This window comes from Myxocyprinus asiaticus, chromosome 25 (genome assembly GCF_019703515.2).
Source record: "Myxocyprinus asiaticus isolate MX2 ecotype Aquarium Trade chromosome 25, UBuf_Myxa_2, whole genome shotgun sequence".
NCBI classification, from domain to species: domain Eukaryota; kingdom Metazoa; phylum Chordata; class Actinopteri; order Cypriniformes; family Catostomidae; genus Myxocyprinus; species Myxocyprinus asiaticus.
The window spans coordinates 13,107,539-13,124,049 of NC_059368.1; the positions used below are offsets into that span (position 1 = coordinate 13,107,539).

A 16,511-nucleotide genomic window follows, 5' to 3' on the forward strand; every position below is an offset into this window, starting at 1 on the left:
GCTTGCTCTTTTAGCCCATCTCCACTCTCACTGTAGTGAGAAACAGCTGTTAGAGACAATCAATGACAGGTGATGATCTTAATGTTCACATCTCCTGATCTTGCTTTCCATTCACAAATCTGCGCTCAACTACGCCCCCACTACCACAATGGGTTTTACACACTATGACATAAATCTTAATTTCTGATTTTATGGCTGCATGCTATAGCCAGCCCCAACAAAAACAACTAGCCCATGAGCTTAATACATCTGTGTGTTACAGTATATTAAAGCAGCAACAGAAAGCCCTAAAGCATTTTAACAGGCAGATAATAAGGCCTCAAAAGAAAAAGGTTAGTGTAATGTTCTAAGAAGGCGGGTAATGGCACAAACAGAGCTGGCTTCCCCCTTCCTCTCTGCAACACAGGGGTCATAGATAATCACCCTCCCCCCTGCAGTACTGATTGAATTAGATGGGCAATGTGCCCAAGGGATAATTGAGCTTGGCTGGCACTACCCTTCCATTACTACAACGGCCCCCAATACCATTTTTTAAACACTTTTTTCCCCCACCCATTCACTTTTGATCCACCTCGGAATGGGAATAAAACAAACTGCTCATTTATTTTCATAAACGGACTAGGTTGATTTAAAATCAAGTCATTTTTATTTGTATAGCACCTTTCACAACACACATCGTTTCAAAGCATCTTTACAGAAAATCATGCATTAACAGAAAATGAAACTGTAATATCTATAATGTCTTAGAGTAATCCTTGTGCAGTTTGATAAAATACTATTGTGAATTGTGTTTAAAAATAAGTAATTAAATAAAAGGCCAATATAGATTGTGGTACTGCTAAATTCAATTTCCCTAATTCTCTTAAAATGACAGATGAGACTCAATATTTGCTGGTGTTTTTGAGAACTACATTTCTTTTATAATGCATTCAAAATTTTAATTCACTGCTGAGGACTCGATAATGTTAGAATTTGTCATGCACAGAGATTTGATAGCTGAACCACATAGCCCCACAATAACCCAATGGATTTGCTTTAGTAAACTTTCAAATCTAATATCATGACATTTTCAAGACATAATCAAGCATATTTATACTAATACTCTCTGAGCTGTTACTTCCTTACATTTGATCTGTTGTTACTATTTTTTAACATGTTGTGTTGTTGTTAGTTCAATTTACCCTATTATTATTATTATTATTATTATTATTATTATTATTTACAGAGTGGTTGTAGGGGAGTGGTTAAGGGTCTGGGCTGTTGTAGGGGACCTAAAGGATGTAGGTTTTGACCCCAGTGTGGGTGACCCTTGGACTGAAGACAGTCATTGTGCAATGCACTTAACCCCAGATTGCTCCAGAAGGACAATATATAGTGTATGTATGGGTGATTCCCATGAGATGTGTCAAAAAAAAAAAAAAAAAAAAAAAACATATTTAACCCCAAAACCATCCCTTTTTGTTTTTTTGCAAACAAAAAAAATAAGCCTACATTTAGGACAATAAAGATTTTTTGAATTTGTCCCCACTTGTCATTAACGTAACATTTCTGGACGTTTTAATTTTACTTTTATTGTTTTCAATAATGAATTTCAGTACCGTCTTTTATTATTTTTATAAAATAAGCAAAAATTACAATACCAAGGGAGTACTACTATAATGTAAGAATACTTTACAATTTAACTAATATATCATTTTTTAGTATTGTGTTAATAAAAATATCAAAAGGATCATATTTCTTTGCATTGCAGTAATGAAAACTGGGTGTAAAATGTGTGTAATTGTCATGTAAATAATGTCACAAAGTAAAAAATCTTACAGGCTCTAAAAATAGGCATTATTTTCAATAAGCAAAAAGAAAAAGAAATCTTCTTTGTTTCTTTTGATTTTAGCGTAAAATAGGACCAGGGCATTTTTGTTGACAGGTTTTGTTAGAATTACCCATTACACATTGAAAATCTGGGATTCAAAATCTGATTTAAACCTGGAAAAAAACAGATGTCTTAACATTTTGAACACATTTTTATATTAAATGACGTCAAATTTTAGATTCTTTACTATTTCTAGGTAATCAATTAAGCAAATTTGTGACAATTATCATGTTACAGTTTTTCTCAATTGCTTTGGCTCAATTCTCGAATGATAATTAGTTTTATAAAACAATAAGTTCAAATCACTGAACAATTCGTTTCTTGTTCACACCAGATTTGAATTTCTTATTCATTTAAGCAAATTGCATGTGTTTTGGCACGTGTGTAAAAGAATAAGTACAACTGTTTTTTTTTTTTTTTAATTTGCACAATAACTAAATGCACAAGGCTTGCTGATCAAAACTGATGAGTTGATTCTCAGTGAAATTGTCATACTCTTCACAACCTCTAAACATTCTTTCATCGTGTGAGCCATCACATACAAAATGACCCATTCAGTTATCAAAATCTGTCAGACATACATTTATATTCCATAAATATCTATGACATGGAATGTTTGTGATGTCTACTAAATCTCTGGCCAGACCAACAAGAGCGTCAGGATGTCCACCAAGAAGACAGAAACTTGTAGTGTTACGTACTGTGAAGAGGTACAATTTATTGTTTTTTACAGAACTACCGCAAGTTTTTTTTATTGTTGCGTTTTATACTTTTTGCATGGATGTCATTTTGTGGTCATTTTTTGTTCACTATATGTGACTTTACATGTAAGAAATGTGTAAAAAATTGTACATGTTCTGTTTACATGTAACACATTGCTACAAAAATAAATGTACTGTATACATACAAATGTGCATATCCTTTTTCTGCATACTACAGTATTATACAGTATTGACTTTTCCAAAAATCAGTGTGTGATACGCAATAGCATTCAGCTAGATAAAACTGACATTCTTGTACAGTACAGAAAGCAGTCAATGTCAACAAAAAAGTAAACAAAAATTAAATTTGTATATAACAAATATGTTCCAGGGTTGACTGCCATTGTGGAAAAAAAAAACATCTAAACATTTTGACCAGTAAGGCTCACACGATGACAAAAAAACATTTCATTTTGGTGGCATTGGCCAATTTACTGACACAATAACTAGGTTTTGAAGCATGAATTAAAAGTTTTGGTTGTTACTACATTTTGCAGACATGCAATAGAGTTGTGATGTCCCATAAAACAGTTGTGACAGTTGCACTTACAATTTAGAGAATGTTAAGTTTCAAAAAATAAGTCAAAGCAATTGAAGTTACTGTAACTCCTTTGTACAATCGGTCAGATTTCCTTGCTTCCATTGATGCACAAAAGATGCTCTTTGGAACATTTTGAAATCATGCTGCCATAACATGGATCATCAGGTTTAACACAAACTTGTCGAGTTTATACCAGCTCAAGTGCATGCTGTCATTAAATCAAAAGGGTTCAATTAAACTTTTCACTTAAACTGTTATGTTGATAATATAATGTGTAATGAAGAAGCTTTTTCACTAATGATCTCAAACTTTTGAAAGCCAATGTATATATAATGATAAATAAATTAGAAATAACCAATGTCAATAAAGATACTAAAACTGTGTAATCCTGAGTGGTACAAGCTCTCTTTCACAAAGTCTGGTAAATTGAAAGCCCTCATCTGTATGATGCAGTCCAGTCCCGGATGATCATAGATCACATGCAGCACAGGGCTCTCTGCTGGCAGGAGACCTTGAGGTGACATTGAGCAGAGAAGCACCAGCCTGCTGTAGTGACCGCCGGCTAATCAAGAGAGCCATCAGAGCTTTTTCCACCCAACCCTCGCACGTCAAAGGAAGTCACATAGGGCAGGTTGGGGTCATCACCCGAACACATATGTTAGCCTTTCTGTTATCACATAGAAGCGTACCACCAATAGAAAGCAATATGTGTGTATGTATGTCTACACAAACCACACACACACTAAAATGACTCAAGAGTGTCACTTGATATTGTTCATGAAAAAAATAATTATTTGATGAAAAATCAAGTACTCTGTCATTATATGAAATAAAGCTAAAATGTTGTGAAAGAATCCAAAAATATTAAGACCAATTATTTATTTTTGATGCATAAGTAACACAATGCTTTGGGCGTCCAAAAACTATTATTTTGAAAGTGTGATTCAAAATACATGGTAGCACTTTATTTTACAGTACTGTTCTACATTTATGTACCACATAATTACTACAACTACAGTAATTACTAGGTACTAACCCTAAACCTAACCCCAACTCTAACCTTAACCCATATTATGTATTGACCTAATATTACTCAGTACTTTCTTGGGTAAATACACTGCAAGTATACTGAAAGTACACTACTGTAAAATAAAGTGCAACCAAATACTTATACTGTTAAAAACTACAAAGCCGTTCATGTATCATGATGATTATTGCAATTATTACGTCAACATGAATAAAATTAATAGCTTGAATGAAATAATATCTAAAAATAGAAAACATCAATGGATCATAGTTGTCAAAGGCCATTTTTAAATACCACTTTTATATCTAAATTGCTCTCATTAAAGAGATATTTTGCCCCAAATGAACATAATGTCATCATTTATTCACCCTTATGTTGTTTAAACCTTGCATGACTTACTTTCTTTTGTAAAACACAAAAGGAGATGTTAGGCAGAATATTAGCCTCAGCCTTTTTTTTCATTCAATGAAAGTGAATAGTGACTGAGGCTAATATTCTTCCTAACATCTCGTTTTGTGTCCTCCAAAAGAAAGTAAGTCATACTTTGGAGCAACATGAAAGCAAGTAAAGAATGACAGAATTTCATTTTTGGATAAACTATTCCTTTAAAAGAGTTAAAAAATGTAAAAACAAATCTCAAGTTATAGTGGTGTCGCAGTCACACGTGTTCACAACATATAGGAGTCATGGTGCTCCCACAGTGACGCAGGATCGAGTTTGATCTCATTTCCCTTTCCCTTTCTCCATTGTCATGTCCATTAAAAGGCGTAAACAGCAAATAAATAAAATAAAAAACAAAATTATAGCAGATTATGATAACAATGCTGCTAAATACATAGAACTTACTTACAAGGCTCATTGTCCTTGATAGGTCATCTTACAAGAGCTGTGGATGGGGAATAAGATGGTGTCCTATTGATCGCTGGGAGGCAATTTATCTCCTTTCCAAAGACAACCTTGTGTGACACTGAGGTCCTCCATCTTCTCCACAAAGCTATCATTAAACAAAATGGATACATCAATAAATCTAGAGTATGCAAGTCATTTATTGCTACATCCAGACACAAGGGACACCTGCTCCTGTCAGCTACTGTACTTAAACACACATGGACTGTCATTCAGCCTCACCTGACACATGTTTTGGATGTCTTCACTTTGTTACATAATCTGATGTCTATTATAGAAAAAGAAAGGAAAAAATGAATCGTTGGCTAGTTCATTTTTCAAACATCACAAAACATATATGACAGAGGAACAATGAATATCTGAACTTCTTGGGTTTGCACTTATGCTATGAAGAAGACAAAAAGGAGGGGTTTTAAATTTTTCTCTCATTATCATGTGTAGCCGTGACCGCATAAATTAATTTTCTAATAAGTCAGTATTTAAGAGAAAATTGAATTAAATACAAGCAGGGATGAACATTCTTATGAGTTAACACAAAGTAACATCCAGTGTGAAGCTATAAATTAAAAACTAAAAGTATAAATTAAATTCCAGAAGCATGCTCTGATCTCTCTGTACAAACAAAGGACCAATAAACTAAAGTAAATGAAATGCAAAGAGAAACATGTGGATTCTATCCATGAGAAAATGAAAGTGCATGAGATCAGATACTAATTGTGGAAAATCTGACAGTTGTGATAGTAACCAGAAGTTGACTTCAATAATGTGCCTACTTTAGCAGATGGCCTGTGTTTTTATTTGATTTATGTGTGTATGCCTATGCGTGATCGACAAAATAGGACAGTGATTAAAGTCCCCATGATATGGCTTGACGAGTGCATTTTTCTGTTGACATATTTCATATTAAAACAGCAAGTTGGGGTGCTGACATATTGAAGAGCTCCTCCTTGTTTTCAAATAGACAATTAACTTTAAATTATATCACAGCGACTTGCTATTGCTAGTGGGTGGCAGATGGCATCAGGGGGACATTGTGTGCATCCATGAGTGCAAGATGAATCATCAATCATTTTGGTCCATTTTCCTGGAAGAGAACGACTGTAAATTGTAAACATTTAAGTTTAATTTTAAGTAAATTTTGTCAACTATCAGAAGCACACAAGCATATAGGTGGCCTAAAAGCTAATAGACATGGACTAAAAACTACAAATCTTAATTTTTTTTCATATACAGTATCGATAGATAGATAGATAGATAGATAGATAGATAGTCTAATAATGACAGACGTTAGGTTTTAACGGTAATGATTACATATTTACCTACTTTTGTGAATTATTAATTAGTCTTCTAAGCCTTCAAGTTTTTCAACCATCAAATGAGAGGAATCTTCCATTTCTTCCAAGATTTGACTTTAAGACGTCTAGCCACATCATTGTCTATGTCTCTCCAGCGCCCCAAACCAATCCTGTCTTTCCACATTCACATGTTTTGAGATCAGATCTGGGCTGATGTTCGATCTACACAGTTCTCCATTGGGCCACAAGATCAGGGTCCTGAGTTGTCTAGTGAGGGTGATGTAACAAACTGGTGTCAAATGGGAACACACTGGATTTCCTCTGGTAAAGCTAACCTCCCTCACATCCCCCCATCCCCCATAGCCAAAGCTTCTCTTCCTCGAGAGATTTACAGGATGTAACAGTCAGTACATTTAAATGCACATTTATAATCAAGCTACAGCTAGAGTCTTCATCTGTCTGTCCAAGTATACAGTACATGATACAATGCATAATCAAATATTTGAAGGGAGGATGTCAGCTAAAGACGTGTGGTAATATACAGTACGTCACTGAGGAAAGTTGTGGGCCAATTAACAAGTACTGTATTCATCCTGGATGAAGCCAAGCTACAATCGCAATATCTAGGTCTGTTAGCCCGACACAAAAATCAGACTGTTACGATTTCAGTCGGATTAAAGCATTAACATGGCATTTATAAAAAGATTCATTATAGTTTTAGTTGATTATACATGTAGTGTAAATGTACTGAGTGTTAAATTCTTGTGTCCAGCCAATGCTCCACATACCCACCCCATGTCGTTTGTTTAACTATCAATTAGATTTGAACATGTGCCACTCAAGTGCTTCATTCAGCAAAAACCCAATGTCCATTACACAGCACCTTGTCGCTGTTGTCACAGTCATAATATCTGAAACCACAGCAAACAACACAGAGAGACAAAGAGATCATTTTACTGACACCATGTACAGCATCAGCTCTGGATAATATTAATAGATTAAATCAACATGTTACACAGCATTCAACCGTAAGGTTAATTATTTCCCATGTAGTGAGTAGGGCACTGTAAGAGTATGAAAAAATCTTCACTGAGGTATTTTGCAGTGGAGTAAAATGTTATGAATAGAACTGGGAACATTGCCACAATTTGTCTCTTTAAATAGCCAGCCATTTTCAAAACGCCAGGTTTCATTCCATTATTTAGACGGCTATAAACAATGTTAGCCAAGAGATTATGAAAAACAATAGGTCAACATATTATTCCACATTTAGCAGACAGTTCTCATCACATATATCATACAGTACATTGTTTTGCAAGGAGTGTTTCCTGGGCCATGGATAAGGGCACAATGATAACACCTGGACTCTTGATAACACTTTGACTCTTGTACTTGATGGCATATTTATGGTATTTTTGGGATAATGAGGCTGTGAGGGATAGATATACAGTCTGTTCAATAAACTGTAATTTCATTACAGTCATATGCCATGGAAGGATTTTTGTCCACTGTTAAGTTTTTTAGACAGATGTATTTTCAAAGTGAACAACTGACACAAAGGTAAACAGCTACACAACCCATTGAAGAGACTGTTCATCGATCCAAGCCTCAGTTTTAAATATGGCGTCTACGGTACCTTACAATGCTTCTTTTACTAGCAACTGTCTATGGATTTCTATTCAGTCACCCACTACATTTCATTCCATTATTTCATAATCTGTCCTGATATTTCCTATAGGCCTACTGTTTAATCTGTACTACTAATCAATAGGTGGATTTATGTGAACTACACCATCTAAACCCAAAGCAAATAAAAAAACTCTTATCAAATGTATGCAGATGAAACAGAATGAGTTCAGAAAGAGGTTAGTTTTTTCATTAGACTGATCTCATCCCCAGTCTAGTCTGGCAACCTATTATTGAAAAAGCATGAATCACTGAAAAGATGCTAAATTTAGCAACCAATATGGCTTCCACAAAAAAAGAGAAAGACAATGCCAGAAGCCCACTCAGCTTTGCCCACATAAACCCTGCTCATATATGGGACCAGATTATTGTTTATCATGTGCGACTAGTTACAAATCGAAAAGGTAAATGGAAAATGCACACAGCAGTCAAGCTCGGGTCTGAGGAGGTTAAGACACACCCACTGTTATGATTGGCAAACCTACTTGAAAAGCAAACGCCCTCCCGCCATTAAGTGTGGAACTTTATTTTTTTCCAAGAATGAAAGAGTGAAATCTTTTCAAGCAAGCAATTTCTGAAATCCCTGAAAAACTCAGTCCAGGCAATCATTGATATGAACATATATCCCTATTTATATAAAGCACACAATCAAACAACAGTTATTCGACTAAAATAACAATAGAAAACTTAACAAAATTTTCACACTGTCTCTCCCCAATATTTATCAGGCATACAAGATTTGGTGATATTACAATGCTAAAAACAGTGAAAATAGTTCAGACTAACACAAGCTGCGAATGCGAAGGGATAATAAATGTGTATCAAGCTGTAGAGAAAGTGTAACACCCTGTCTACACCGGACGCAAGCAAAAATTGCAATTTAAGATACTTTAAGATAATTGCGACAGTTGTGCTGTCTTTAAAGTCAACATGAAATCAAAATTAACCCTATTTACTACATTAATGGATGTGCCAGGTCTTCATGATTAATTGGTGCATGTTATTAATAAAAAAAAATTTGTAATCTTTAATCAAAATGTACTCGCTCTTCCTCTGATGTGACTTGCCTTTCCAAATAATGTGACTTTGGTAAGCTGTGCAGGCTATTAATGGAATAATGTTAACAAATACCCAAATAGCCATTTAGGCATTGTTTTAGCAAACTCACATTCAGATCTGGCTCCATACTGGTATGGAATGCCTACTTTTCATGATCCAATCAATTCCAAATGGATAAAATAAAGTCTTGACCTAATAACTTGGGGATCCCATTTCATTTGGAAATATGTCACATAACACAAGTTAAATGGGTTGCAAACTGGTATTTTCTAATTGGGATGACTAGCATTTGTGCTGTGGTGCTGTGAGTTGTGCACGTATTTATGACATACAAGAGCTGTTGGCTCATTGGAACCCAGGTTTGAGTCTGGCCTATGTCCTATCAGGATTGTATTCCCCCCAGGGCCGAATGCGGGCATGGTCAAGGGTGGGCTGGGATGGGACTTATTCCTCAGCTCCTGCTCTTCAGATATCTCCCTCTCCCTCAGCTCCCCAAAATCATACTGCGGGTGTTAGCGAAATACTGGACCTGATTTCCAATGCACCTTCGCAGACAATATTAGTAACCTGTCCCATATGTGCATTTGGGACCATATTCTGACCAGTTAACACTGAATGGTACCATCCGTCCTTCCATCCATCCATCCTAGAAAAATAACATCACATAACAAGTGAAAATAACAAAACCATAAACTACCATACAAAGGCAAACTAAGTGACTAAACCAACAATAAAAATAAAATAAAAAAAAGGATTTCCGGGAAATATTAAACAGCTTGACAATAACTGCATTTTCACACCATGTTATTTTTTGTTCTGAAACTCAGCAAATGAGTGAAACTCATCTGTCACAGGACAGATCATTGTCTAAGAGACCTGATTTCAGTCATAATAACTCAGTTTTGCCTTTGTTGGGCAGTGTAATAGATAATTGTACATCCTGTATCATTTGTTCCCATCTATATTCAAATTTGAGGTTCCTAATATTATTTGATTAATTTCCACATCTAATATCATCAATTTCATTCCACTCCATCTCTTGTATTGAGTGACTCCTCCTCTCTCACCCGTCCTTTCCTGTTTACTCTATACTATCTTGAAAATAGACAAAATAGGCAAAAAGCCCAGAAGTAAAATTATATACAAAACAATCTAAATGGCTATACCCGAGGAAAGTAAAACATGTAATTACATGTAAATAATATCAACAATGACCTTTGCCTTTTTTATGTTTGATGAGCCATAAAGAAGCAGTCTTATGAATAGGCGGCTGGCAAAACCCCTGAGATCTGTAGAGAGTTTAGTGCCAAGACTTTCAAACTGCATGACTCAGAGGGCTCTTCCAGTCATTCGTAAATCACAAGACGCATCAGATGAAATCCTCAGTGACCTCTCCAGTCTGGAACAACACCAACGAAATGCCAGCACATGTAGGGAAATGTATCTCAAAGTGACTGGAGAGTCCCTACCTTAACATAAAGCTGCTGGAACTCATCCAGGTTGAGTCGGCCACTGGGGCAATCCTTCAGAAAGCCTTTGTACCACTGTTTGAGTTCATGCTCGTTAAATTCTGTGTTCTTCACCAGGTCCTCCATTACCTCAGGGGTCAGCTTACTGTTCTGTTTCCCCATGGTGTCTGCAAGGCCCAAAAAATGAAATTGCTGTGATCTCACTTCATCTGGAGCTTTAACTCATTTGAGAAAATAGGATATTTAGTTATTTTTGGCCAAGAGTACACTGCATACACATTAACGGGACAGTTCACCCCAAAATGAAAATTATATCATGATTTACTCATCCTCATGTGTTTTCAAATACATATGACTTTCTTTCTTCTATGGAACACAAAGGAGAAATTTTGAAGACTTTGCTGGTTGAATTTTTCCCCATGCAATTACAATAAGGATGCAAAGGCACTATAAAAGTATCATAAAAGTGATATTCCAAGTCATCTGAAATCATATATGATAGCACTGAAAGCAGACCGAAATTTAAGTTTAAAAATTAGCTTCAAAGCTGTCATCCCCATCTTTAGAAGTCTTCTGTTTTTTTAAAAGTAAGTCATATGTGTTTGGAACAGCATGGGGGTGAGTAAATGATGACAGAATTTTCATTTTGTAGTATTCTTTCAATGCACAGTTAAGGTACATAACAGGCTCCACAAACTAATTTCATAATGAATATCATGGCTAAAATACTTAGTCAGTCACGCAGTTGAATAAATGTGATAGTTTGAGTGAGTCATTGTGGATTATTTCATTTCATGCTGTCTAATAACACCAAAAGTAGGCTTGGTGTAATCACTGGGACAAATATCACTTTAAAAGATCCAGTCAATAAATAGTAAAGCACTAAAAGCCATGCACTATATAATGAAATTAGTTATTACTGAATGGATAGTTCTGACTCAATTCTGACTGGATGAGACACAGTGCCTTTTGCTTTAATATTATTTGGCAGAAGAATGATTTATTCTGATCATTATTAGGCTTAATAATAAATGCAACTGCTTATTGAACATTGGAGACTTTTATCGTATTATTATTATTATTATAAAACAATAAGCCACTTGAATCTGTACATTACAGTGTGATTTTACCAGTGCAACACATGTAAAATCACTGTAACACATGGCCTTTTGTGGCTTATTGCTTTAATATTAGCCAAGGAAATTGTGCGAAGCCACTCCTAGTCTTAGCCCAGAGAAAATGAGACACAGGCTCTAAAGTGTTCCAGAATAGTCTGTGAAACACAGTATATAACATTTCACTAGGCATGAGAGAATCCCCATAAGAAATCCCCTATTTCAGCTTATCATTGTTAATACACTTTGGTCTGTTCCTTTGAGAATGAGCAGTGTTTTATCCTGCCCACATCTGCTTATAAGAGCAGCCCACAGCTCTTTAACCCCTATTCCTTGGACTGCAATCTCACACACTGCCAGGGAAATGGGTTAATTAAACAACGGATCATTAGCATAAATACCAAAAGGTCATCACATCCTAAGCTTTGGTGTGACATTTAAATTTTTTTTTGACAAACTGAAAAAAGCCTATCCTTCTGTTACTTCTCTGTTACATGAATAAAGACTACAATGAAAGCATAGAGAGAGATGGAAAAAATGAGTAGAAGTTGTGCAAATTAAATGTTGAGTAATTCAGGGAAACTTCTATGATTCTAGAGAGCCCTGGACAGACAGGGAACCCAGCAAAACCCACAAGTCTTTTGCTGAATGATTTAGTGATAAATGGCCACTTCGCACTGGTTAGCTAAAATGAAGACTTCTCTTATTTGATAATAAAAGATGATCTAGTGTGTGGGATCCCCTTAAAGGAACAGTTCACCCAAAAATTAAAATATGCTGATAATTTACTCGCCCTCAGGCCATCCAAGATGTATCTGAGTTTCTTTCTTCATCAAAACAGAATTTAAGACTTTTAGGATTTCATTCCAGGCCTCCTCCTCTAAACAATGCAAGTGAATGTACTCCATTTTTTGACGGTCCAAAATGCATATTTAGGGTGAATCAAAATAATCCACACGGCTTCCGTACATCTCTGTGACATGCGCTTATGAGAGGGATGACGTAAGCTCGTTGGTAAGGTCACGCATCACGTGGAGGAGGAGTCTGGAAGCGCGTCATTGTTTACATAGTTTTTTTTTATTATTATTATTTGAAAATTATTTTTTATTTTATTTTATATTGTTTTGAAATTGTTTTGGACTGTTTTGGTTTGTGAACGGCACTTGGTCTGTGGTCTACAATGATGCGCTTCCTGACTCCTCCACGTGACACGTGACCTTACCAACGAGCTTACGTCATCCCTCTCATGAGTGCACTTCACAGAGATGTACGGAAGCCAACATTTGTAGTTAAAAAGTATATAAGTATTGTTTTGTTTCTAAAAATAATCAATCGTTTGCATTCAGAAGAACTTTATTTGTCGACTGGAGTCATGTGGATTATTTTGATGCACCCTAAATATGCATTTTGGACCGTCAAAAAATTGAGTACATTCACTTGCATTGTTTAGAGGAGGAGGAAAATAAAGTCGAATTAAGGGCTTTAAAGCCTGGACCTCTTTGAATTATGGGCTAAGCTATCACTTTTTCACCTGTATAAAATCTGTTCTATTCTAATACTCTTGTAGGAAAATAATGTTGGCTTTGTTTGCCTTCAGATATTCCAAGAGATGATTTAAATCAAAATTTAAAATCAAAATTTAAAACATGAAAAATCCAATACTTCCTTTAGAAACACAGCCCCAACTAATTTTTTCTGTTTTTATTGTACTGTATATTGTATATGAACATTTGAGTTTGAAAAGTTCATTAAAATAACTTAATGCATTTAACAGAAATAACTATACAATACATGTACAGTGTATAGTATATTTAATGTGTATGTATGTATATATATATATATAGCCTACATTTATTGTATAGTTATTTCTATTAAATGCATTAAGTTATTTTAATCAAACTCAGATTAGTTTTTAATGTCTCTTATTGAATGTGCAATCATGCTTATGTACACGTTTATTAATTATGATATCTTTAAATAAAAAATAAAAAAATGTGTACAGGATGCAATAAGATAGGGTGTCCAAGTTGTCGGGGGGCCCAAAAAACCTTACGGCGCCCTTGCCGGCATGGTTTGAAAGTGAACATCTTGTGTGCTTCAATAGGAGCAAGGAAATCTGAACTTTTATAAGGTAGTTAACATGGTCAATGTAACAAATTACATTTGATTAGTGACCCAGAAATAGTGTAGATTCAGAAATATTTCTTATTCATTAATATATCAATGTTTCTTTGTTTTACATTTCTCAGAATCCTATGTTTTTCAGTTTACTTCCAGATTTAAATTAGCTGGTGAATTCCAGATTTTCAGTGGGGTCTCAGGTATTTGTACCCCTCTGTGTATCTTGATCATATGCTGTTTCTCTTCTCAAAAGACAATGATAGAGATTTTGTTTTCAACTAACCTACCAAACAAATAAGCCGACAATGCGTGGTGTCATGTAAATGCACTAAACAGTGTTCCTTTATCAGTGTTAGGCCATAAATGGCGTAAGAATAAACAGATCAACATGGGTAGATTTTTGCCCATTACAGCGATTTTGTGTTGCATTTAAACATGTTGAAGCCGGAAGTAGTTTTGAACGTAGGGGTACGTGTGAGATCCAGTTTTCTGGCTAAATGAATGCAGAGGGAGCACCAAAAGCGAGTTCAAAAGTGAGTGGTTTTTAGCTGTAAAGGATGTAATACAGTAAAGAGGAATACATATTTTATTAACTCTACCCCCAAACCCCAACCCTAAACCTGAGCGCGCTTGTTACTGTTTATGCGAACAACATTACTACGCAACACGCTTCCGGTCGCACCACAGGAGAAGGTAAACACACTTAAACAGATGCAAAAATGACTGATGGGAGATGCTGCTTGTCGGTAACTCAGCATAATGGGGCTGGAACATTCGTAAGCAACATTCCGACTTCTCATGTGATCATACTGGACCCTGTGTCCTTGGGGAATACCTTTCTCTTTGAGGGATCCACCCATGAGAAACAGCAAAGCACAGCCAGTTTAGAGTGCTAAACACAAAACAGATAACAGCTACCTCAAAACTGACTATGAATCAGTGATAATGCAACTTAAACTCTCATAGCTGGATCCCTCTTTGCGAATGTGATTTATGATGCCGAACTAATTAGATGACCTTCATTATCCGTAATTGAATATCTTTCCAGCTGAGCCCTCTATTTTCAAAGTTTTACATGATTTCTGTCAAGCCACAAAATCAAAATTGTCACTGATCTGATAACTGGTCAATAGGACTGGTCGAATACTGTTTTATTTACATGTCTCCTCATTTTCAATGATTTCTACAAAAGAAAAAAAGACTACAGTTCCACCGATTTGATTATTGGCCCAATTCAGGTCTGCATTCTTTCTAAGCCCTGCAGTGAAGTCACAGACCAGCAGTTCTTGGTGGCTGCTTGTAAAGTTGTTTAAATCATCATTTTTATATGGTCATTTTAGGGTTTTGGGGTTTACAGTGCAACTAAGTTGTAAATTTGGATATAACTTTACACAAAAAAGGTTAGGTAGCGATTTTATCACACTAAAATCATGTTAGCACGGATATTGTTGTGGCTGTAATTTTGAAACAGTAAGTATTTTAACGTTTATGGATTACTGAACTATTCACTTCCATTGTAAGTGCCTCACTGTCAGGGGTGGTACCAGGATATTTTTCACTGGGGGTGCCATGCAGGGTACTGTGATCCGTCTGACGGGGTGTGTGTGTGTGTAAGGGGGGGGGGGGGGTTGTGTTCGGTGAGTGATGGGGCAAGGCTTTTATCCGTGGGTTATTACAGTAATGGCACTGCTCACTGTTACCCTAATTTTTGCTTTTTTAAAGAAAAGTAGGAACAAATGGAAATACATTTTTTGTGGTAATCAACATTATGCCACAAATGCTGTCGATTGAGCTTAAATTGTATTGAAGAATCAAAATATTCTATTGTTTAAATCTAGATGTTCACCAGTCTGTGCAGTCAAGATTTGAGGTTACTTTCCATTCACTGTCCAGAGGAAAACTCTTCCATTTCCACAAGGTACACCTTTCTAACTTATTTACAGAAATTACAAATGCAATAATCATTTCCAACTCCTACTGTTAAACAATTTTTAAGAGCATTTCACACAACAGTTTAAATTTGTCAAAATACAGTATGCATGAGATTATCAACACATTTGGTTATCAACACATGAAATGCTCTTGTCTCAGGATTCTTGAAATTGTCCTAAATTAGACTAATTTCGGTTTAAAAGCAGGAAAGGCCTATTTCAACATTTGTCATTTAATTTTGCCCAGTATAATTATCAGTTTTAATGCAAAACAAAGATATTGCTACTTGTTGCATCGTGCTGTGTGCAATTAAATACATATACAACTGACTACTGGTACCTTTTAGAAGTCACTGAACAATAAGTTCCACCGGTCTGTAAAGCACTGATATATTCTACTGAAAAGAATTGGTCACTGCAGGCTATAAAATAAAATAAAGAGCCCGTCTACCTATCTAAAAAGTAACAGTCCACACCATTTTCCATTTAGGCTGCATCAGTGCTATTTCTGCTGCAAAAGGAGACATGAGAGATTGGTCTGTTCCCAGGGACTATACCACGCAGGTTGAATCGATCCCTTAAAATGATTTAGCCTTTTCACGCGACACTGCTGTAATGCAGATAGATTAGATTGATCTTTAGAGCGCATATGGAATAGCAGCGCTTTAATCAAAGCAATTCTGATGTGGTAGCACACACATAAACATAATATACTGATTTGACTTCCACT

The 16,511-nt window shown here is 35.6% G+C and overlaps 1 protein-coding gene across 1 annotated transcript in view; it reads right to left on the minus strand.

Moving 5' to 3' along the window:
* The window catches only part of LOC127415721 (visinin-like protein 1), a 40,535-nt gene that overhangs the window by 22,452 nt on the left and 1,572 nt on the right, over positions 1 to 16,511 (minus strand). Inside the window, exon 2 of the mRNA XM_051654562.1 lies at positions 10,615 to 10,781. Within this exon, the coding sequence (XP_051510522.1) occupies positions 10,615 to 10,776 (162 nt within the window). The 5' untranslated portion in view covers positions 10,777 to 10,781. The remainder of the gene's footprint in view (positions 1 to 10,614; positions 10,782 to 16,511) is intronic.